Below are 23,438 nucleotides of genomic sequence, written 5' to 3'. Positions count from 1 at the left end.
TGTCGATGAAGTGGAAAAGTGGTTCTCAGAGGCCCTTGGGTCGGGGCCTCGGGAGACTGTGCAGGCGCCAGGCCTCAGCCGGCTCCTCCTGCCCTCGCAGCCTCAAAGTGGAGTACGACAAGCTGGCCAACGAGAAGACGGAGATGCAGCGCCATTATGTGATGGTGAGACGCGGCTGCGGGCCTGGGGGATGGGGGGCGCCGAGCCCCGGCCGGGGACGCGCTGTGGATTTGGGGAGCTGAGCGCCAGGTCCCCAGGACCGCCCAGCCGCATGGCGGCCCTGGGAGAGGGCATAATCTGGTCTTGTCCTTCCCTTCCCCAGCTTCCATTGCCGGGGCCACTTGGAGGAGGGTGGCTGAGGGGAGAGGCAGAAAGAGAAACCCCAATTCCAGGCTGGGGACTCCTGCACTGTCTTTGTGTGCCTTTAATTTGTGTTTTGAAGGTTTCTCAGGGGCTGATTGCCATTGCCTTATCTTGGCTGGTAAGATAGGATTGGACCAGCCCATGTGAAATTAGGGTTGGTAAAAAAATCTCTTGGTGACCTCCTGGGAGTGTTTGGAAACTTTCCTGCTTTGCAGTTGGGATCTAGCCAGAATGGGACAAGCTCTCCTTCCCTAGGGTGTTGTGAGGAGTGGAGAGGCCTTTACAGCCATCTGCCCCCGCTCCCCTCCTCAGGGATCCCCCAGCTGGGTATCTTGTCCACCCTGGGGCAGTAGGCAGACTGTCTCCCGTTTTTTGCCCAGTGTCTGTTTCAGCAAGTTTTAATCATCTTTTGTGAGAGGGCATGGGAGGCACTTAAGCCCGGCTCCCTGCACTGCCTTCCACATAAGAGGCCTTCGACACAGTGCTAAATAACTCTCAGAGAACAAGAGGGTCCCAGTGTACACACGATTCCCTGTTGAACCTGAACCTTGTATAAACAGGATATAGGGCACATGCGGTGCTTGCAGGAGGGAGAGCCCAGCCCCCCTCACTACCACAATATATAGTGTTCTGTTGAGATGAGAGGAATACTCGCCCTTGTCGCTCTCAAACCGCTCTGTAAGCTGGCTCTGGGGTTTGATTTAAACTTCTTTAGCAAATGTATCATGAAAGTATGACTTGGCCGAAACTTTTCCAAGAAAAAACTGATTTTGAAAAATGAGCAGATTTCTGTCTGTTAATAGCCGTTCTTTTTACTTTTAGTACTATGAGATGTCCTATGGCTTGAACATTGAAATGCACAAGCAGGTAAGTGCTGTTCTCTTTTACAAATTCATTTTAAAAAAACTTCCCTATGTGGACTTCTCATGTTCTCTCTTGTTTGAAAATGAGCCTGGTTCTTCTATTCCTCCCCCTTCTCCTTGAAGAGTGAATGGATCCAGGCCTTGAAATGCAAGGTTTGAAGTTTTTCTGATTTTTTTAGACACGTTGAGCTTTTAGCATTCGAGCTTGTGAAATTAGTCCTGGTCTTGGATCTTGGTGGAGGATAAAGCACCAGAGGGAAAGTTGTACCTCCAGGATCTGCTTTACAAACTCCTGAAAGCCCAGAGATGGCTGGCTGCCTTTGTCTGTTTTAATGTAAAATTCTCAAGAGGAAATGCAGAAGGGTTTTTTTTTTCCTTTTTCTTTTTTTTTTTTTTTCTTTTTGCAAAAATGTGATGTTCTGCCTTGATAAGATTAAACTTCAAGAGCCTTAAAAGCCTGGCTGAGATGTCGAAATTTAAGGGAACGACGCCACTGACTGCTTAAAAATATTAAGCCGGAATGAAACGCAACTCTAATGCCTGGCATTGACAAGGTGGCTTTCTCACCTCTGTCTTGATTTGAATGAAGGCAGCCGAATTCCCATTTTACAGAGAAGGAAGCTGAAGCTCCTAGGTGAAGTTAACTTGCCTAGGGGCAGCCTAGCCAGGACTTTGAGAGGGCTGGGAGTTGAGCTCAGCTTTGAAATCCTGAAGTCAAACCAGTTTAGCTAGTGTGGTGTCATTTGATGGATATGTAAACTACCTGCTACTGTCACCCTTCTAATAACAGTATACCTCAAACCGAGCAAATATAAACACCCTTTATCTCAGTGCATATCAGTAACTAGTCCCGGTGCTAGGCTGGGCTGTGGGAGAGGCCTGTTTGTGTATTTGTGTTCTGAGGAAAGGCTGCCTATAATTTGGCTTGGCCAACGATTAGGGTTGACTTGGCACGTATAATGGAGCAGGCAGGCCGGTTGTTCTTTTTAACAATTGGTGTTCATGAAGTCTCAGAAGGCTGTTGACTCATTCTAGCCTTTGGTGACCATGACTTGAATGGATTTTCTGCTCTAAATTAACAGTCGTTTACAAGGTTTCAGTTTTGCTCTTTAAGGAGGCAGGACCCAGGGCAGGTGAGAAGGGCAGGTGACCCTGGAAAGTAGGCAGATTCCTACCCACCCAAGTGGCTTCCTGGAGGGAGCCCCAGTGCTGGGTGAAGGGAAGCCGGAAAGGGGCCTGAGTTTATCCAGCAATGTGGGAAGCCAGCTTGTGGCTTCCTGAGGGATTAGTTAGTCCCTTAGGAAGGCACATGAAGGCTACCATGTTTTTACTTCTTGACACACAGGAATAATAAACAGACAGGGCTTTATATGTAAAGATATTTCTCCTTGGGAAAATAGAATAGAGACAGGTTCTGCGACCGGAGCTGGGCAGATCCGACTCGTCCTGAAAGAATGCTTGAAATGAAACTGGGGTCCCAGGTGTTTCAAGGACCTTGGGGTGTATGCAGGGTGCCACTTCCTCCTTTTCTCCACCCCCTCTTAAAATTTGTTTTTTTCTCAATGCTTAATATCTTGGGTGTGTTTAAAGAGTAATTGCACCCAGGTTTAAAATGTATAGCAGCAGTTATTGTAAGAGCTTGGTAATTAAGGTGTAATGTCTTGTTGCATGTTGAGGTCTGCATGGGTGGTGTTCCACATGTCTGTGAGTGGATGGTGCTTTGGCACCAAGAATCCACCTTGGCTGGCAGAAGGTCTGTTCTCTGAGTCCTGGGGATGCTGTGAACGCAGGAAGAGTTAAATATCTTAATGCATTTGGTGGTGGGGTTTATATCAAGAGCAGCTGTGTGCATCTGGGATTTCTGGCCGTTCCGCAGCAAACAAGGTTCTTAGGGGGAGAATGCCTGGGGCTTGGATACATTGTCATCCTCTCAGCTGCCAGTGGTGGATACAGGGATTCTTTGCCCCCTTTTATAGGTGAGGAAACTGAGGCTTCAGGGAGGCCAGGAAGGAGGAGCTGGGACTCAAATCCAGGCCTCTGCCTTCCTCACTGGGCACTTTACCTTGCTTGCCACTCACCTTTGCCCTCCAGCCTCAGTTCCCAGCATGAACATGTGTGCTTCTGAATGCAGTGGTTTTGCAGGCTTATGGCCGTCTCTGAGTTGGGTGAAATCACCCTGTGGCTATGGAGGAACAAAGAGGCAAAGAGGTGAAGAAATCCTGTACTGTGAAATGCAACCCTGACCTAATGGGGCTGGCCACTCCCTAGGTTTGCAAGGGTTCTGTAGAAGAAAGCCCTGCCACTAATTGTAGTGTGGGTCTTGGGTGCATTTGGCGAATGGTGGGTAGGCCTGAGCAAACAAGTTTATCAGCTGACCTGTTTAGCGGTTGACTGGTGTTTTATCTGCACACACAATCAAGTGACTGGAGTGCTTGAATTATTCATGCAGTGTCCTGCCCTCTAGACTTGACTGTTCGTGTGATTACATCTGCCTGGAACAAACAGGCTGGATTCTTCATCTTTAAGCTAGGGGTGGGGGTGGGGACTGTCTGTACTTTTATATAATAGATGATCTACAGAGCTAGCACCTTGGGAAGTGTGGCAGTCCTCAGCCTGCGCGTGCACACGCACTCCACCATCACCACCACGTATTTTTTTAAAAGCTTGCCTTTGCTGGCTCTATGGGAAATGCCAATTAGCTGGGAACCTCAAGTCCTGCCAGATGGGCCCGGGTATTGACAGAGGGCAGCTGATGAGGTGCGGCCAGCCCATTTTTATTTTACTGAGAGGTTAAACTCATGTGGCTGGCTCCTTTTCTGGCTGTTTCTCTGTCTCCCTCTCGCTTTTTCCAAGCTGTCAAAATCCCCGAGAAGTAATAAATGGTTTCTCCTCCTACTCTTTTGCCTCCCTCCCTAATTACGGTAAAGCAAAGATTACAGAATCACAGGCCTGGCCCGGGACTTCAAGAGGTCACCCACCTCTTCCAAGCCCCCTGCTTTCAGGCAGAGCATCGAGCATCTTCAGTGAGGCTGGGGAGGCAGCGGCGACTGACCGGCTCATCAGTTGCCATCTTGTTTGTGCAGAGGCTTTCCAGTGTCAGCCACAAATAACAACGCCAGCTTAGAACCAGGGGCCGCAGAGCCCCTGCCATGCATTGGATTTGAGGCACTGGCGCTCTGTGAAGCTGGGTCAGGCAGCCTTTTTGCCCACTGTTGGTGAGCACTGATGTTTTTGAAAGTGGACTTGAGCCATTTTGATTTCAGGGCAGTACCGTGCCAACACAATACAGTCACCTTTTTCTGTAAACTGAACAACCTTTCCTGTAAGTTTCTCTTTGAATCCTGGAACTGGAAGAGCCCTTTGGCTTCTCATGCAAACCTTTCAAGTTACAGATGAGGAAACGGAGGCCTGGAGAAGGGAAGCTGGTGTCTCCAGTGCTGCTTCCCTTCCAACCCAGGACTCTTTTCTGCAAGACTCAAGAAATGAAGAGCGCTCCTTTTTTTAATGTACTCTGTGTCTTTAATTACTATTGCCTTTCTCTGCCTTATTGTCCAAACAGGCTGAGGCTACAAACCTGGCCCCACCAAAGTCCAAAGTGCCCCATTTGGGTTGTATAATCATATCGCTGAACCCTTCTTGTCCACAGTCCTGTTCTGAATTGCCAGCTATTTGCACAACTAATGATTTGATGTGTGTAATAATAATCCATAATGCATAACTAGCAATCCCAGAGGGAAGATTCACACACAGGGAAAGGTGGTGCGACCTGTGAACTTTTTACCCCAGCCATGGGGGGCCATAAACACAGGGCTGAGGTGGGAAATGGAAAATCCCCATTTGTCCCTCCTCTCCCCTCCCCTCTCTGGATCTTCTCATCTACGTGATAAGAGGCTTGGCTGGAAGATCCTGAGACACCAGTTCTGGGACCGCAGTGAAGGTGCAAGGTCCTCGGTGACCAGAGGGAGTCACCAGGCGGTGAGCCTACAACAGACTCAGCCAAGAAGCTGAACCTATTTTGGTAGGAGAATGTGGGCCCACTTGCAAAGCAGAAGGGGTCATAGGTCCTTCCACTAGGGCAGTGCCTATTTGTGTGGCATCTGAGTTGAGCTGTAGAGTTCTTTTTTTTGTTTGTTTTTGCCAGAGTGCTGGCATCCAAGAACCCACCTGTACCCTGGTATCCATCTGACTTTTCCTGCCATATTGATCGTCTCTGGAACAGACTGTAATCACATGAGTCCTCTCACCGAGCGGGTGCCTGCCTTGCTCAGCTTTGGGGTGCATGTGATTACAGTCCATGCTCCCAGCACACTGTCTAGCCAAAGGGAGGCTGCCCCACCCCTGAAGACTGACTTTGGACCCCTTTTCTCTAGTCGCCAGTGGGAGTGGTACAGAGTGGGGGTTTCAGTGCTTTTGGGGTCTTTTCCTTCTTGTACATTTGTCATTGAAATGACCCTGGGAGATGAGCAAATGGCCCCTTGTCTTGTGTTTACAGATAGATCAAGGGGTGGGAACCTGGCTCCTAATTCAGAACTCATTCTCTGAACTCTCCTGGACCAGGGGCCCATGGCAGGCAGAGTCCTTCCTCTACTTAAACTCCTTCCCACGGCGGAGGAAGGGTCTAGGCTTTGCTTCCATTTTATTGAAGGAGTGAGGCAGTCAAGTAATAAATCTCCTTTTGCTTTCTGCATAGGAGAATGTCGTTCTATCAAAATACTGGGACACCAGGGCAAAAAGGTGACAAAGACCTAATCTCAGCAGTGTTTTCCCCTGTGACCTGGCACTCATTCCTCATCTCATTTTTGTAGGAAGGAAGGAAGCCCCTCTGCTGAGGTCTCTGTAGCACTTTAGTACGTAATAGGTGCTCAGTAAACATCTTGGTTTTTCTTGAAAATTGACTCAGGTTGTCTGAGCGTAGAGCTCCGATTCCCTGAGCCCTGTGAATAGGAAGCGGGGGTTTTAGTTGTGGGCTGGCCGCCTGCTCTGCAGGCTTCCTCCTATGGCCCAGCATCCAGTTTCTTCATCAGTGAAATGAGGGGGTTGGATCCATTCCCAAAGCAGTTATTAGGGGCCTGGGATGTGCTGGGTGTGGGCAGGAGTTGGTTACACAGCCGAATAAGACACCATTCCCTCTGCTGGGGAGTCGGGTGTCTAAGTAATTGCAATGCAGTGAGGTAAGTGCTAATGTGGCCCCAGTGTCACAGGAGGAGCACCCAGCACAGAACAGCTTCTTCCTGGGAGAGGAGAGTCAGGTCAGAGCAGACCTCACTGAAGGGCTTTTCTCCAGGCGAGTGTTAAAGAAAGGGCAGGGTTTATGAGGCAGAAGTCTGGCGGAGGCCCCTCCAGAGTGGTAACAGCTCACGGCAAGGCAGTGAGATATGTTCTGGAAGCCACACGTCTTCGGAGTGATACGGGGGGCGGGGACTGCACTTGGGAAGTGAGGCGAGGTGGTGATATTTTGCAGCAGAGCGATCTCCAAGGCCCCTCTGCCCTTGCCCTCGAGGCTCCCAGCTCGGTGGCTCCCTCCATCCCTGCGTGGCTGGCTCTCCAGGGCTGGCCTGAGTCCATCTGCTGCAGGGTGGGGCCGGGGGCCGCTCTGGGCCGTCTGTGGCCTGCCCTGCCTGCTTCCCTACCATAGTACGCTGCTTTGAACTTCATTCCCCAAAGTGGCATTGTCTCCTTTCTCATATTGGTAATTCCGTAATGACTGGTTATGACCCGCCCCTCCCCCATATTTAATTCTCATCAGCCCAGCTCTCCACTTTGCTATTAATGATAGCAGCCAGCAAAATAGCTTTCAACATGCCATTGACAGTCTGGTTTAAGAGAGCACTTGAAGTAGTGCTAGACAGCTGAAAGCACCCATAATTGTGTACCAGAGTGAGAACTGCGTCCTCAAGGGCCTTGTTTTTATATGCTTAAAGGGACAATATCTTGTTTTCAACAAATGCTCTCTGAGACTCATAGCCAAGATGCGTTCTTCCTTTTTCTTTTTCCTTTCTTCTTGTGGCTTTCTCTTCTCTTTCAAAATACATATTAAAAAAAAAATTCTTTATAAAATCAATGTTCCCTTCAAGTTGGGGTTAAGGGGAAACTTAAGGAAGGGAAAAATGTCCTGCCGTCATGTAGGCGGGGAATGCTTGGTGGGTTTGTTTTGAAGCAGCCTCCTTTGCAGGCAGCAAGCTGTGGGCCAGCCTTTCCCTACTGAGGGTCCTTAGGCCCTTGCGTTTCTCAAGGAGGTAATGGGGGAAGTCTTAATTCGCACCAGCATTGATTTTGAATTCTTTTGTTTGCTAAGGGTGTTGCACAATCAGTGGGCTGCAGAGCTGTCACAGTGAATGTTTAGGCCGAGGCCACCTTCTGGGGGAAGGCGGGAGGGGAGGGGTCACTTTGTTGGAGAGTCAGGTTGCAGCGCCAAGGAATCAGGTTCTAGGAGGCTGCAGAGTTGACGGCCCAAGAGGCCCATCTGGAAATCAACAGGGACTTGGATTCTTAAGTAGAGGTTCAGACCAGGCTCGGAGGGTTAACCAGGGGGTACGTCTAGTCTAGTCAACCCCAAAGATTTTAACCGAGAACAGATACCTTTCTCCCCTTCATACCAGCTGGCTTCATTATTGCTTTGAAGATGCAGCCCTTTGGGGGAGAGATTTCCTTTGCCTGCCTGTTACCAAAGCCTCCCATTGCCGGTGTGTCCTATGAAGGGTGAAGAGAGAAGCAAGTTCCCATCTGTGGGGCCAGAGAGGCCAGGGAAACCCTCTTGGGGCCTGGAGTCTCTGTCGCCCTGTTCTCTCCCGGGCTGGCTGCTCTTGGCAAAGGGTAGGAACAAGGATGGGCTTGGCTGGCGTGTCTTAGATGGCCCCTCCATCACCCACCATGTGAATGATAGGATCCAGTGTTCTGGGCAGCTGCTGCCACCACCGGATACTCCCAGGGGAAGTACTTTCTTGAGGACAAACCGTTTGAAAAATTTGATCTTCCAGATGGTACAGATTATAAACAATATAGCCCCTTCGAATTTCTGTGGCACTTGATTGCAAAGCAGATTAGACATTTTCACCTTAGTAGCTAAAATAATGGGATCCAGGACAGACACCAGGAGCACACCCTGGAAGCTTGGGGTACACAGATGCCCTGGGTACTGGGGGGCTGGCTGGCTTCTCAAATTGGGGTGCGGGAGGTGAGGCCTGTGCTGTGAAAGGGCTGAGTTCCCTGAAAGACTGGACCATTCTGTATTTGTATTCACTAAGGTCCGCGAACCCTGAGCAGTGTTTGGCCCATACTGGATATGCAGTGTGCATTCTGTGGGGACTCGCGGAGGGAAGGTAATATTCCATCCAGCTCAGGGCACTCTCTGACCCTGAATGGTGATATGGACTCTTTGGGAAGAATAGAGGCTTTCTTAGTTTTCTGACAGAGGCCTGTAGGCTGCAAACGTTGTGACTGTAGAAAGAGTTGTAAAGGTGTCATGAACCTTTATTTAAAAGTGTCTTTAATGTATCTTAGGCATCTTTTTCTTTTCATCTCACACTATGGACAGTTTTAAGTGCAGAAGGGGAAGAAGGCAGGGTGGGGGTGGGAAAGAGCAGACCTGGGGAAGACACGGGTGCTGAGTAGGTAAATGGGTAAACTCGGCTTGCCGTGCCTTGACTGTTTGGACCTGGACTTCCAAGTGTCGTGGCCTTATCTCATTCGCCTTCTAAATCTTTGACTATTGTTCACAGCTCTTCTGCTTTTTTTGGTTTGTGAATTTTGCATGAAAACTAGCAGGCCGATAGAAATTTCTTTGTCGTTTGCACTGGAAGGCTGAACTTTTCCTCAAATGGAGACTCAAATGCAGAAGAGCTCTTCCCGCTAGTGTTTTAGCACTGAATACCAAATGCAATTTGGGTACAGGGTAGGGCCCTCCTCCCTTCCTGGTCAGCCATGAAGACAGGAGGTTTAGACTTCTACACCACACAGTCAGCTACATGACCAAAAGGCTGGCGGAGATGGCCTTCCACCCACTCCCCAGATCTTTCCCTTGGGCTAGCCCTTGACAGGTCTTTCCTGACTTTGGATCTGAAACTGACTCTTCTGATGATACTGGCAGGGGCATGCTTTGGAACCGGTGACGCTTTGTGAGCCAGTGGTGATTTCTGCTGGGGAAAACGAAGAGAGGAAGCCAGTTCGGTGGGGACCCAGTGAACAAGGGATGGGAGTCCATTCTAGCTCCCAGGTAGGGGTGGGGCACAAGAACTTCTATCAACCTTCCTGGCCTCTGTCCAGGAAGAAGTAGGAGACTCAGAGGGCTGAGAAGCAGCAGGTGATGCCAGATGGTCTGGAGGGAGGGTCTAACTGGTCGGGTGGGATGGAGGAAGGAGGAGCATGGGGCGATAGAGGAAGTGAGGCTGTTGGCCCCGATTGATTGCTCAATAGGTCTTTAGCTCATCCTTAAACCCTTACTTGCTTTTCCTAGAAGGAGGCCCCTTCCTTTTATCTCCCTCTCCAGAAAAGAAAGCTCAAGTCCAATTCTTACTTTGCCTAACAGCAGAAGTCCTAGGGAAAGACTGGAAGAATTGAGATTGACGATACAATCCCTGTCTCCAACCTCTCAATCCTTGGGATCTCCTACTTCATCCCAAAAACGTGGGGAATCTCTTATTTCATCCCAGAGACATGGGGGATTTCCATGAAGCCAGACTTGAAATGGGGGAAAAGCAGCCTGGTTTAGAGCCCCAGAGACCTGCCCCTCCCCTGCAGGGTCCTTCCACTGTTGGCCTGGGATTGGTCTCCATGTCACACCGTCCTTGTGTGTGGCCCCCACAGGACCAGCCTGCAGGAACGTGAGAAGTGTCTAGATTCTCCTTCCTCTTGAAGCCTTTTGGGTTTTCTCACTATTCTCTTACCTGGTTTTTTACCTTACTTCTCAAGAGAGCCCTACCCAGCTCTTCCTCACTATCCATCTGCCCAGACCCCTTCTTAAACTCCCAAGAGGTTGAATGCCCCTTGGGCATTTTCCAGGCCTCCTGGGTGATGGACGGGGCGGGTTCCCGATAAGCCAGTTTTTATTGGACAGCGGATTCTGTTCCTCCCTCAGAAGATAATAGATTCTTGCCGGGGATCCTGGAGAGTTAGGTGGAGAGCAACCAGGAGCTGGGAGATTTGTCTTCATGACTAAGAGGTTGGCTTTGGAGTCAGACACCTGTGGGTCTGAGTCCTAGGTCGGTTCCTGTTGGTGTGTGACTCTGAGCAGACTGTTTGGCCTCTGTCGTCTTCAGTTTGCAGTAGAGATCATAATAACACGTGCCTGCTGGGGCAGTGCTGTGCAGTAGAACTTTCTGCAGTGATGGAAATGCTGTGTGTCTGTAAGGCAGCCACCAGCCACGTGTGGCTCTTAAGCCCTTGAAATATGGCTACTGTGACTGAGGAACCGAGTTTGAAATTTAATTTTAATCAAATCTGGCTAGCCACAGGTGGCTGGTGGCTTCATAAATTGTATGGTTACAGTTGTAGGGAGTGCCATGAAGGATGTGTATAGCCTGCTTAGCACAATGTCCTGCACATGGAAAGGCTGAAGCAAGGTAGTGTCATAAGGGAACAGAGTCCTCAGATTGTCAAGGCCTGAAGCGTCAAGGATCTTGAGAACAAGATCCTTGGTGTTGCATATGTTGTAAGATTCCTAGAGCCCTTTGCCACATGTGACTTGCTGTCTCTGCAGTCCTGCAGCGTAGGCACCGTGCATGCCACTCATCAGATAGCAGCACTGACGTTAAAAGGTTAAGTATGGCCGGGCGTGGTGGCTCACGCCTGTAATCCCAGCACTTTGGGAGGCTGAGGCGAGTGAATCACCTGAGGTCAGGGGTTCGAGACCAGCCTGACCAACATGGAGAAACCCCGTCTCTACTAAAAATACAAAATTAGCCAGGCCAGGTGGCTCATGCCTGTAATCCCAGCCACTCAGGAGGCTGAAGCAGGAGAATCACTTGAACCCGGGAGGAGCAAAGGCGGTGGTGAGCTGAGATCGCGCCATTGTACTCCAGCCTGGGCAACAAAAAGGAAAATCAGTCTCAGAAAGAAAAAAGAGAGAGGTTAAGTAAGTTGTTTATTCTTGCATAGCAGACCAGCGGCCGGTTCAGAGCTGGAAACCAGGCCTGCTTCCCTCGTGGACCTCAGTGATCTTTATCCATAGGCCATACCAAGATGAAGTCTTTTGTGGTCTTCCCACATATCCACTCCCAGACCACCATACTACAGGCATTGGTTCCAGTGCTGGGAAGAAACCAGATGAAACCTTTAAGAATTCAGTAAAACATGAGCATCAGCCACATGTGGATCAGGGATTCTCTGCCTGGGCGCTGTTGACATTTGGGGCTAGATAATTTTTGTGGTGAGGTTGTCCTCTGTGTTTAGGACGTTTGACACAGCATGTCTAATTTCTACCCACTCGTCGGTGTCACTGCCCCATTGTGATGTCCAGAAATGTCTCTAGACATTTGCCAGAACCCCCTGGGGAAACAATTACTATTGGTTGAGAGGCCTTGATAGAGAGGGAAGGAGTCTGGCTCTAACCTGGGAGATTTGCTTACCACTTGGTCTTGCTGTGTGACATGGGACAGCTTCTTGCCCTCTCTGGGCCTCATTTGCCTCATCTGTAAAATGAGAGGTCAAATGGTGTGGCTTGGGAGGAGGTCAGTTTGAGAAGCAGCAGCTCATATAAAATAAGTTTCTAAATGACTGATGCTGGTTTTCATAGCCTAAGAAATGCCATCACTCCTGCCTTCCTTATTCGGAGAAAGAAGACCCTGTAACCCTTTTGATTTTAATTTACAGAAGAGCTATGCTCTTTGGTTGGGAAGAAGATGGCAGGTAGATAGAATTGCCCCTTGGGTTTCCCCAAGAGTCCCTGCCCTTAAAAAGTCCTAGCCAGCATTTCATTTGTAGTGCTGACCCGATGGGGGGAGACCCCCAAAATTTAATGAGCTGTCTCTGCAAGGGTAATATGACTTTTACAGCCTGTTGAGGGGCAAGGGGAGATTTGCATAATGTTCCAAGGGGGATTAGGTGGCTGGGGGTTGCCATGGCAACCCCACTGGGATGAATTGAGAATTTTTCCTCCTGGCAGGAGTTAGCCAATGGAGTCTGGGAAGGTGGGGGAGGGGGCAGGGGGTTATCTGAGGGGAGGGAGGGAGGGAAAGAGAGAGGGAAGGATTGGGGTGGTGGTGCCTGGGATGAATGGGCAGTGCTGGGGGAAGGTGTAATCTTAAAAAGCACTCCCTGTTCTGTCTGTACAAGCAAGCTCTTTGAGAGCCATCTCCCCCCACAAGTAGGGGTGGGAGGCAGGCAGAGTTTAGTGTGTTTGGGAACCAAGAAATTAAAGTGAACAAATATTTAAAGATTATTGGATCTTGTTAACAGGAAGCCCGGTAGATGGAAACTGAGAGTCTGAGGAATGGAACTCATAGAGTCCGAAAGCCAGGAGGGAGTTGAGCTGTCATCTGGGCCCTATGGTGTCTGCCTCCAAGTCTGTGCTGGGTCTCCATGGAATGCTTCCAAGGGCAGGGCACTCACACAGGACCTAATTCATTTTCGAGAGCTCCAAGTGTTATGCTGGACTTAGATATGCCTTCTTTATACAGTGGAAACTGAGGCCCAAGTGCAGGGCTAATCTGGGCTAGTAATGCAGGGCTCTAGACTGTATGTTGCCACCTCTTTCCAGGGTCAGGTCACCTGGATGCATGCTTACTCAGCTTCACCATCCCGGACTCCCTTACACTGTAGACACCTGGAAGAAAAGGGGAGGTGGGATTCCTTTCAGGGAACCCCAGAGTTCCTTGCTGTTGGTTGTTTCTAGCTGGGGAAGGGTGAATGTGTTTCTCTTCCCTGCCTTGCGTCCTCTCTGTCATCCTCACCCACCTGTGAAGGGCACAGGGGCTGGTGTCCAGAGTGTCCTCACAGGCAGGCTCAGGCCAGCATCGCCTTCCCTCCCCCAGGAGACAGATCCTCAGGGTCACGCTGAGGGGGCTGGGTCTGTCTTGTACCAAGTCCTCCCAGCATAAAGAATTCAGCAGGCTTCCTTGGAGGGCATACATATTTAATGGCGTTGTAGTTATATATAATTTGATCAATATGTCAGTGCTAAAAGGGCCTTTAAGAAGGCTCACCTATCATTGAGTGATCTGTGATGTGAACCTTAGCAGCCCCTCCAGTAGCGGGAGGGGCTGCATTTCCCAGGGCTGCTGCATGGATCATTTGCTGACGTGCTCCCCTTCTTACATTGTAGCACTGCCACCCGCCAGAGCCCATGGCGTGGATGGAACAGGGCCTGGGAACAACCCCTCCAGCTTTTGCTGGCTGTCTCCTGGCACCCCCCGCCCCCCATGGACTTCCCTTCCTCTGTTCATAGACCACCCACTTGCTTTGTTTCAGTGTTCTCTGAGCTCGGCCTAAGGAGAAACTACCTGGCAAGGAATATCCTCTTTCAGTCAAATCATTGAGGGGCTATCCATTTAGAATGGCCTAGGACATGCAGTGGGATATTTTAAGTTAAAATTGCCCAGACGTGGTGTTCTGAGTCTGGGTGATTGTGGCGCCTGGCTGCTGGGAATGTTGGAGCCGGGGTCACCTCTTTCTTCACAGCCTCCCACCCCAGCCTCTTTCCATAGCCCTGGGATTTAATTCAAGATGAAGCAGACTCTTCTTCAAACCCCCACGACTCAGTCAGAGAACCAGGTGAAACCGGATTAAAATTTAAGAACCCAAGAGCTGAATGAAACAACACCCCCAAACACACACGTTTTCTAGTGGAGTAACCTGAGGCCCAGAGACCTGCTGGGATGAAAATCGTCACCTCGCCATGGCTTTGCAATGCAATTCACCTTTCAAAATGGGCAGGTCTCTTCCTCATCTCGTCTTTTACACACATCTGCAGACCGGTGTGGTCTCCAGACTCACAGTACCATGCTCTTTGCAAGACACTGCCCTGATTCTTCGAGGAAGAAATCCTCATTTCATAAATAACTAGAAACCTCGTAGCGTCGGATGGCCGCTTGCCTGTCTAACAGACGTGGAATTACTTCCCACTGAATGCAACAACTTGGAGAACCCTGGCTTGGCTGTCTCAGCCCACCAACCAGTCTTCCCCTGTGAATCACAGAAACTGCACAGTAGGGGCTTGACACTTAGAAATATGACATCATTGTTCTTGCCTAGAGGCTCTTCCCTCCACAGTGAAGCTCAGTTTTGCTGATGGACAAATTTGGATGCCTCGTGCTCTGAAGACTGGTCCTTGGGCCCTGGCCCTGGTCAGCTGCCCAGCCACCAGCCAGCATCCATCCACATCTCAGGGTGGTTTGGCTCTTCTCCACTGCTCCTTTGTAAATTCGTGTGATGCTGTGTTTTATAGATCTTTATGGAGGAGATGATGTGCGGCACAGCAATTTTGGAATATTTAGGGTTCTAAAATTCTAAACGAGGGCTCCTGGATCTTATAAGTGATCTAGTTCATTCCTTCATTTTGCAGACAATAAAATTAATGCCCACAGCTAGATGGGGGTGGAGTTAGATGTAAAACCAGGTCATTTCTGCATAACATTGGAGCAGAACATGCTCTTGAAAGGGGCAGTTTTCTTTTGTCTTCGTTTGGCTGAGGTTAAAAGGAATTGTGCATTCGGAGTCCACAGGTACACAGGACAGGGCAGTTCAAAACTAACAGATGGAAGTAGCACTCAACGGTGCGTTGAACACAGTCGCCTAAATCAAAAATAAACGCAAGGTCCGGCTGGGTCCTGAAAGCCCAGGAGCAGGAGCTTGCTGGGGGGTGCGGATCAAGAGCAGGCTCCGTCTCCCTTAAGTTAGTGTCTTGGGTCAAGGGCCAAGGATGGCCTGAAGCAGCGGCCAACGTGAATACTAGAGTGTGCTTGGAAAAATCGACTTTTAGAATGCTCAAGCAGCCTCAGTTTACAGCAAGATGTTCAGAGGTCCTGCTTTAATGAGGAGATGATCATGCAAATGGGAGCTGCTAAGGCGCACGGAACAGATTGCTCTTTGGGAAATTACACTTGCCCCCCACTATCTTGTGTTCTGTCATTTATTTGCCTAACAATCTCCACAGAGTTGCAGGGCAGATGTTACTCCCAGCGCCCAGTTGGTAGTGCAGATTCTGAGTGTAGCGGGACCTCTGTGCCCGCGTCTCTGAACTGCTTCTCTGCCTGTTATCTAGTAGATTAGTTCCTTCTCAGGCACGATGTTTTTCCACGAACAAAGCCGCCTGCTTTGAACCATACTTGAAAAGAAACTTTCAAAGGCGGCACCAGCCTCCCCGAACACCTTTTCCAAAGTGCTTTCCAAAGGCAGCCGCCTTCCCACCTCCCACCACCTCTCAGGTTCGCTTCTGAAGACCTGGCTCAAAAGCAGTGGCTTTCCGAGACCGAGACGGAGGGGAGGCTGGAGGCCGGCCTCTGGGAGCCGCAGCCGCCTTGTTGATAACAACAGATTGCGCTGAGTTATCAAAAGGAGCAACCTTCCAGCGTGTGATTGAGTTCCAGTTTGTGATTTGTGACCTGTCCCAATTGTTGAGGTTACACGTCTTGATTTTTTTTTTTTTCCTTTTTTGGAACTGATGTTCAGAGCTTGTTTGAGTTGGAGCCAGTGCTGTTTTAACAGCTGTTCTAATCAGAAGTGCTGTCAATTATTAACCCTAATGGTGGTTTTTCTTTCAAAAATATTTCTCTAAGCTCTCTGGAAATGTCAGAATTTGGCTTCTTGGTAGGAAGTCGTTTAGTGAAGCCACTTCGTGGCTAGGCATCAGTTTCCCCGTCTGAGAAATGGAGGTGTTAGGTGCCTTTTCTGTGGGATCATTGCGGATGCACACGTGGTGATTGGGCGGGCGGATGTCAGCGGTCATTACTGTTAGGAGCGTTTCTGTTATGCCAACTTTCCACTTCCAGGAACTTCCCCTCCTCCAAGCGCCACCCTCCGAAAAGTAAACATTTCTTAAAAATATTGAGTGAAAAGCTTTCCTGTTCATGCTTCAACTCTGCAGAGTGCACGGAGCCCATCCTCAGAGTTGGGCAGGCTGTGTAGAGATGAGGGAGGCCCAGCCCCTGCTTCCACTTTGTGGGGAGACCCTCTGCAAGAAGGTACTAGCAGATGATGGCACAGTGACAGCTGGGAGAGATGGGAAGGGCTTGCTCCATACCCCTTCCCCAGGGGAGGGGCTGGGTTTCAGTTGGGAGAACTTTTACTTTGAACCAGGAGGTTCTCCCAGTGGAAACCCAGCCCCTCCCCTCTGCCTGCCTCAACCCTACACAGTTCTGTTTTGTGATGTGCCAAAGGCCTTCCTGCCATGCAGAGAGGCCTCTCTTCATCGAACGTGGGCCTCAGGAAAGACAGCCTGAACGCCACTACCCCAGGCTTCTGGAAGGTTCTGTATCTGTGTGGCGTTGTTGCAATGACCCTCAGTTGATGCTTGTTTGTGGTGTTGGAACTTGCCCTGAGCCACCCAGCTGTGGTCACCTGGTGGCTGGGATGGCTACATAAAGCCTAGGAGATCCCTTGTCCTCATAACCAGAGTGGGCTGTGCTCCAGACCAGCCCTATGGGAAGATCCTGTCTGTGGGAAGCCTTTGGCCACGTGTTTGCTGAAAGGTGTGGGGAAGGGGAAGGTCAGCTACTTTTTTTTTTTTTTGGTCAACTCCCAAGACCCTGACCCTTGACTGTTTGCCAGTGGAAGGAGGCCACAGCCAGAACCCTGTTATAATCACCCTGCCCCCTTCCCCCAAAGCGACTGTGGGAGATAGCCGAGGAGGCCAGAGTGACTGAGGATGTTCTGAGCCTGCTCCCTGCCTTTCTGGCCATGGGGAGGGCCAGTGGCCAGAGACCCATCTAGGTGACTTACAGTTGACCTGGCTTGCAGGTGCCACCCCGTCTCGTTGGTGAAGGGCCTGGGCCACTGGCCATCTACCAGCCAGTTGTATGTCAACACTCCATCCACGTCGACCCCTCCCACAGATGCTGCCCACGCTGGGGCAGGCCCAGATCTGCAGCCAGGGGCCACTGCAATGTGAAGTCTCAACAAATGTGGGGGTGCTGGTGATGTTATTCTTTGGGCCAGACATTTATGAAGCACCTACTGTGTGCCAGGCACTGCTCTATCTTTAAGATAACAGGCCTTGGAACTGTGAACTTCCTAAACAGTAAGGTTGGTTTCTTTTGTTTATTTTTGTTTCTAATCCATCTTTTGATTCTTATTTGGCACATGAACGCACAGGTGAGAGCACGTGTCACTCTGTGCAAGTTTGGAGTGAGATGCAGCCTATGCTTGTTTCCAGAACTCTTGCCCTGTCCAAGCTGGACCTTTACGCTTCATTCCCCATTTCTACTACCTGTCGATTTAGGCGAGGGAAAAATAAGCAAAGTGAGGAAGGACTCTGTTTGGGAGAGCTCTTCCCACTTAACTAGATAGATAATTTATATAATGATTATTTAGTCATCCTCCTGGGTTCCTTAAGTGTATGAATGATGGGTGTTTAGTGAGCGGAGAAGCCAGGGATGCTGTTAAAGGCCCTGCAGTGCACAGAACGGCTTCACACATCAGTGAATTACCTGACCCCACATGTCAATAGCATGGTGTTTGAGAACCCCTGATGTATGGTGTCCTGGCTAGAGTGCCCCACACATGTGTGAGTGTGGAGTCCCAGTGGGTCCGAGCTGGGCAGTTTGGAAGTGGGGGCCCTTGTTGACACAGTTGGCCTGGGATATGAGTGACAGCCCTTCACAACATGAATTGTCTCTTCCCAAATGCCAACAGTGGTGCCGGCTGGGAAACACTGACTCTGTTCCTGAGGAGCTAGAGTGTTCCAGGCAGAAAGCTGACAGCAGTGATCCCCCGTCCTCTCCCCGCCAGGACCCCCACTGTAGCGGACAGGCTCTGTAGGTTGGAGAGCCCTGCCACTGTGGCCGGCAGCCCAGGACGCAGGCCTGCAAAGCCCATAAGGCTCTTTAGTTGATGGCCTGCCTGTCCACAAACCAGAGGCGTCCTCTTTAGTGGCCAAGGGTGGAGGGGGTGGAGGGTGTTAGCCCCAGGAATTCTTCTGAAGTCTAGGGTCTCTTTGTACGCCTTCGGATGGCATTGTTTTTATTTTAAGTGCGCAAGGATTTCTCATCCAGAATCATTTGACATGCAGATGATCACAGATTTTTAAAGGCTGTTGTCATGGTTTTGTCTCTGAAAGATTGCTATGTGCTGATGAAAGCGTGGAAACCAGCTTTGGGACCTCAGTCCTGGCAGGCTCAGATTCAGAGTGAGATAAGAAAAGCAATCCTGAGAGTCACTGTCAGTGGTTCTAGGCCTTTCTGTCTGGACTCAGTTAACCCTTTAGCACCACTCTTGATCTGAGATCTAAAGTTTGCATAGGATGCTCCTGGAAACTGCTGATTTTCTAAATGCAGTCTTTTCTGGGGTGTTGGGAGATGAGGCAGAGAATTGCTCTACCTTTCTAAGGTTGACTTCTGTGAGGGATTAGGGATCTAATGAATTACAGTCTGAGCAGCTTCTTAGACAAGGCATTGCTATATCCCAAAAAATGAAGTGTTGGCTGGGTGTGCTGACTTATGCCTGTAGTCCCAGCACTTTGGGAGGCTAAGGTGAGCAGATCGCTTGAGCCCAAGAGTTCAAAACCTGGACAATGTGGTGAAACCCAGTCTCTATAAAAATACAAAAATTAGCCGGGCATGGCGGTGCACCTGTAGTCCCAGATACTTGGGAGGCTGAGGCAGGAGAATCATGAGCCCAGGAAGTCAAGGCTGAGTGAGCCAAATATCGCACCACTGCACACCAGCCTGGGTGACAGTGAGGCCCTATCTCAATGGAAAAGAAAAAAAAAAGAAAGAGGCTTAATGGTAGGATTTCAGCCTGGTAGCAAATAGATGGGGTAGGGATTAGTCTTGATGAGGGAGAGGCTAGCCACAGGGAACCCTTTGCCACATAGGGGCCAATTAATCAGCTCTGTCCCATTTGTCTGAGAGCTCGTGTCCTGTTGGTACAGGGCACCAGCAGGCAGAGCAGTTCCTCCCTCACTAACCTGTGTTTCACTCTTACAGTGGATTTTGCTGGGTTTTTCGGGGTGATTTTTATTTCATTTTGCTTTAATTAGGGATTCCATCCAGAGGATGCAAACTGTATTCTGAACCAAACATGTAGACCACCTCTGATGGAAATTGGAGCTCCCCTAAAATGTAGGCAACCTGGCTGCAAGGGGGTTGAAAGAGATTTTTTCATGCTGTGGATTTAGCTAGAACCTCCTGGCCGGAGGCGGACTGAGGCCAGAAAGCATGGAGCCCAGTGGAGAGGGGCTGTGGTTTGGGGGGAGTTTGAATTTCCACTTGTCTGTGACATTTCGGTGACTTGATTTATTTGCCTCAGCTTCACGTGGTCTCCTTCCCTTTACAGACAGAGATTGCGAAGAGACTGAACACAATTTTAGCACAGATCATGCCTTTCCTGTCACAGGAGGTAAGACCTTCTTTTATTATGTCTTCCTTTTCTTTCCAAATCAGCCCAGTGGCTGGTGGGGTCTCACTGGAGCTTGAGCCCCAGCCCCAGGCCCTGTCCATTCATACGGACTGAGCTGACAACCTGGAGATTTCCAGAGCCTTCTCTGGCCAGTCTGGGGGCAGGGGGCCACATCAGAGGGACAGTTTGCTCCTTCTTCTGGTAGAATTGTTTTCTCTGCCATTGCCTGAGTCCGAGGTGGGGGTTCCGTTATGCGACCTAACCAGCAGTGGGCAGTGGGTGCCCGTTTCCCATCCAAACTAGCATTCCCAGCCGAAAGGGGACCTCAGTCCCTGCTACAGAGTGCCCTTGCTGAGAGCATAACCAGATGGTCGTGTCACTTTCTAAGCACACCTTCCAAGGGACCTCCATTTGGGGCAGCAGCTGGATCAGTGGGTGATCTGAGAGAAATGTCTCCAAAGAAGCTCCCTGGTGTCGACTAGACAGCTAGGTTAACTTTAGCGGAGTTTCTTTCTGTCCCCTGATTTCACTCCAGCCAGGGCAGGCCCTGCCCTCTACTCCCCCTCAGTGTCTGGGACCATGTCAGCTCCCTTACAGACTGCTGGGTCTTGGACACAGAGTGGTGACCAATAAATGACGGAATTAATGTATAAGAATCAGTGGCTCAGAGCTTGCGGCCCAGCAGGGGAGACAGCTGTGTATGTGATTGGTACTACCTCAAAGCGAAAGGGAATTAATGCAACAACTTTTTTTTTAAATAAAGTTTATTTTTTAAAAGCAGTTTTAGGTTCACAGAGATTTCCCATATCCTCCCTGACTACCAGCATCTTCACCAGAGGGGTACATTTATTGCAGCCGATGAATCTACATCGACACATCATCACCCAAAGTCCATAGTTAAGGGTTTATTTTGCTACTTTTTCTTTCTTTATCTGTTTATCTGGAAACATACTTTGTTTTCTCTCTATTTAGACAGATACGGAGAAGGTGTATGTAGGCACACTTTTCCCCCAAATCCTTTTGAGTGTAAATTGCAGATATCCTGACAATTCACCGCTAACTACTATAACTGCATCTCCTAAAAATAGGGATACCCTCCTTCATGACTGTAGTACTCTTACTGTGTTTAGAAAATTAGTAATCATTCTGTAATACATCATCTGATATCCAGCTCATATGCAAATTGCATGGAAAAATTTGTGTGCACGTGGTTGACTAATAGCCATCTTTTGGCATCCATCTTTATTTTAGAACTTAAAAGGAAGTTTCAATTGCAAAAGTAATACATGCTCATTGAAAAAGGTCTAAGAGAGAAAGTGAAATCACCCGTCACCCTCCCGCCTCCTTGTGCCCTGTGTTCAGTGGGGCTCCTCTGTCTGCCCTGGGGCTCCCCGAGAGGCCCTGTCAGTGCTGCGCAGCCCGTCACCTCCTCTGTCCAGGAGGGTGGCTGCACCTAACGCGTGCCCTCTTCCCTCCAGCACCAGCAGCAGGTGGCGCAGGCAGTGGAACGCGCCAAGCAGGTCACCATGACGGAGCTGAACGCCATCATCGGGGTACGTGGACTCCCCAATCTGCCTCTTACCGTGTGTATAGCCCTTTTATTCCTCTCATTTACCATAACCAGAGATTGACCCTGACCTTAGCTGGCCTCAAAGAATGGCGGCACCAGGGCTTCTGCAGGCATCCCAAGGGTGTGGACCCATTTGGGGCTGTTTCCCATTGGTTCCTCAGTTGTCTCCTAGTCCTCAAACTAAAGAGGAGCCAGACATGCCTCGAATCCACCACTTCAGCCATCTGCCTCATCTTCCACTGGCTTTTGGTGTCCCTGCCATTGAGGAGGGCAGGGGCCTAGGGTCACTTTCAAGGCCAGGCCGACTGGCCAGTGCCTGGCCACCTTCTCACACTTCCCCCGGGGCCTGTCTGCCTCCTCCCTGGCAGAAGTCTGCCCTTCTTTGGCCGCCTGGGATCAGAACAGTCTCTGCTGTACTGCTGATGTGCATCGTGCTGTGAAATTTGGGTTTGTGTCTTGCTGTCCCGTGTGCATAGATGCCTGGCTGAGCACTCGTGATGTCGGCTTGTGAACTCCAGCTGGGGAGCCTACACTGGTCTTCCTGACCTTCTGGAAGTCCCGTCTCCCCCTTACATAGGAAAACGTACCCCAAGAGTGCTCTGTGACACCCACTTCTGGACTGGCCCCTTTGTGGAAGGGGAAGCTGGGTTTACCTGGCTTGTATATTTAATGGATTTCATAGGTTCAAGTGGCATCTCCCTCCTGCTTGCTGCTTTGGTGTGAGGCTAGCATATTTAAGATAAGCTCCTGAGGAAGAAGTCTTTTCAGTGATTTTGGGCAAAGCTCTTACCTTGGGGTGTACCTGTCCACCTTACATCTTTAAAATGAAGGGCGTGGGTGGGATCACTGCTTCCGCATCTGTGGAGGAGCTTCTGGACAGTACAGATTTGTCGTCTTTTCCATAGGTCTGGGAATAGGACTGGGAGTCTGGAACGATTTCCAGTTCATTCTGAAGTGTAGTTAGGCTCGGGAAGCAATGGACTGATTCAACCCTAACATTCTGGGAACCTGGTTCGTCGTCTTTCCTCTTTCTGTTCTTACGAGAAGTCACTATTTCAAGGTGGAACTGAAGGCTCCAGAATTTTCTTCTGCCTCATGGGAAACATGATGACTCTTGACTTTTCCGTCTGGGGCAGAAACCTGGAGGTTCATGCTTTAGTCATGGTTCTTCCCCCACGTGACCTTTGGCAAGTCCCTTCTCTTCCTTGGGCCTCAGTTCCTATATCTGTAAACGGAGAGGGTACAGCATCTCAGTTCTTTGGGCACCCCTGACTCCTATCAGGAATGCTGGGAGGCTGGAATCCCCGAAGGACACGTGGACACGGATCCCTCCATCACGCCATCAGGACCCGTGATGGCTACAGAGTCCTTTGGTGAAGGCAGCCCAGTGGGTTTGTCCTTCTAGGCTGAGCCCAAGTGCTGCTTGGAGGTGGTGGGGGAGGCAAGCATTGGCCTGGTTTGAATCCTGGCCTACTGTGTGCAATGGGCAGAGGAATCTTGAAACTGGAACGTGAGGAAGTGTTCAGTGCTGGAAGGCAGCACCCCAAGAGGGCAAATCATGATACTTTAACATTTAAAGTGTCTTCAGAGATCATCTAGCCCAGGGATCGTCAACCTTGACGCTGTTGAAATTTGGGGCTAGATCATTCTTTGCTGGGATGTTCAGCAGCATCCTTGGCCTGTAGCCACCAGAGGTCAATCACACCCCCCACACTCGTGACACCCCACAATGTGTCTCGACGTTGCCAAATGTCTGTAGGAGGCAAAATGGCCCCTGGTTGAGAACCACTGATCTAGCTCAGTTGCCCTTGTTTTACAGAGAGAGGAAATGATTATGTTGAGTAGCAAAGCCAGGCCAGAGTCCCAGGTGGCTGACTCGCAGCTCAGGGCTCTTCCCCTGGCCCCGGTGCAGCCCTGGAGGGTGGCCTGTGTCCTCCGTCTCAGTGCCCGGCCCTCAGCTTGATGGCTCTGCTGCTAGTGGTAGCAGGGGGCTGCGGGGATAGGACATAGCTTGTGAATTCTGTTTTCTGAGGTTTCTCCTCTTCCAGCTCCTCACCCCCATCTCCTGTCTAACCATCTTCTTGAGGTTTCCAGGTGAAGTTCCTGCAGTGACCACAGCAGGATCTCCTCTGCCTCTGTCTTTGGAATTAAAATCC

General features: G+C 50.0%; 1 protein-coding gene across 13 annotated transcripts in view; it reads left to right on the top strand.

The window, feature by feature from the left end:
• The window catches only part of TLE3 (TLE family member 3, transcriptional corepressor), a 49,962-nt gene that overhangs the window by 2,135 nt on the left and 24,389 nt on the right, over positions 1 to 23,438 (top strand). For 8 of the 13 annotated variants that reach the window (XM_032244658.1, XM_032244655.1, XM_032244657.1 and 5 more), the window contains 4 exons: positions 101 to 164; positions 1,186 to 1,230; positions 19,650 to 19,712; positions 21,191 to 21,265. In XM_032244658.1, the coding sequence (XP_032100549.1) occupies positions 101 to 164; positions 1,186 to 1,230; positions 19,650 to 19,712; positions 21,191 to 21,265 (247 nt within the window). Of the gene's footprint in view, positions 1 to 100; positions 165 to 1,185; positions 1,231 to 19,649; positions 19,713 to 21,190; positions 21,296 to 23,438 lie in introns of all 13 variants that reach the window. The other 5 variants (XM_032244650.1, XM_032244652.1, XM_032244651.1 and 2 more) reach the window with 1 other exon arrangement.

This window comes from Sapajus apella, unplaced genomic scaffold (assembly GCF_009761245.1).
Source record: "Sapajus apella isolate SASKATOON/1434 unplaced genomic scaffold, GSC_monkey_1.0 scaffold55, whole genome shotgun sequence".
NCBI classification, from domain to species: domain Eukaryota; kingdom Metazoa; phylum Chordata; class Mammalia; order Primates; family Cebidae; genus Sapajus; species Sapajus apella.
Note: the sequence above shows the minus strand (reverse complement) of the source record. Positions and strands in the feature narration are given on the sequence as shown.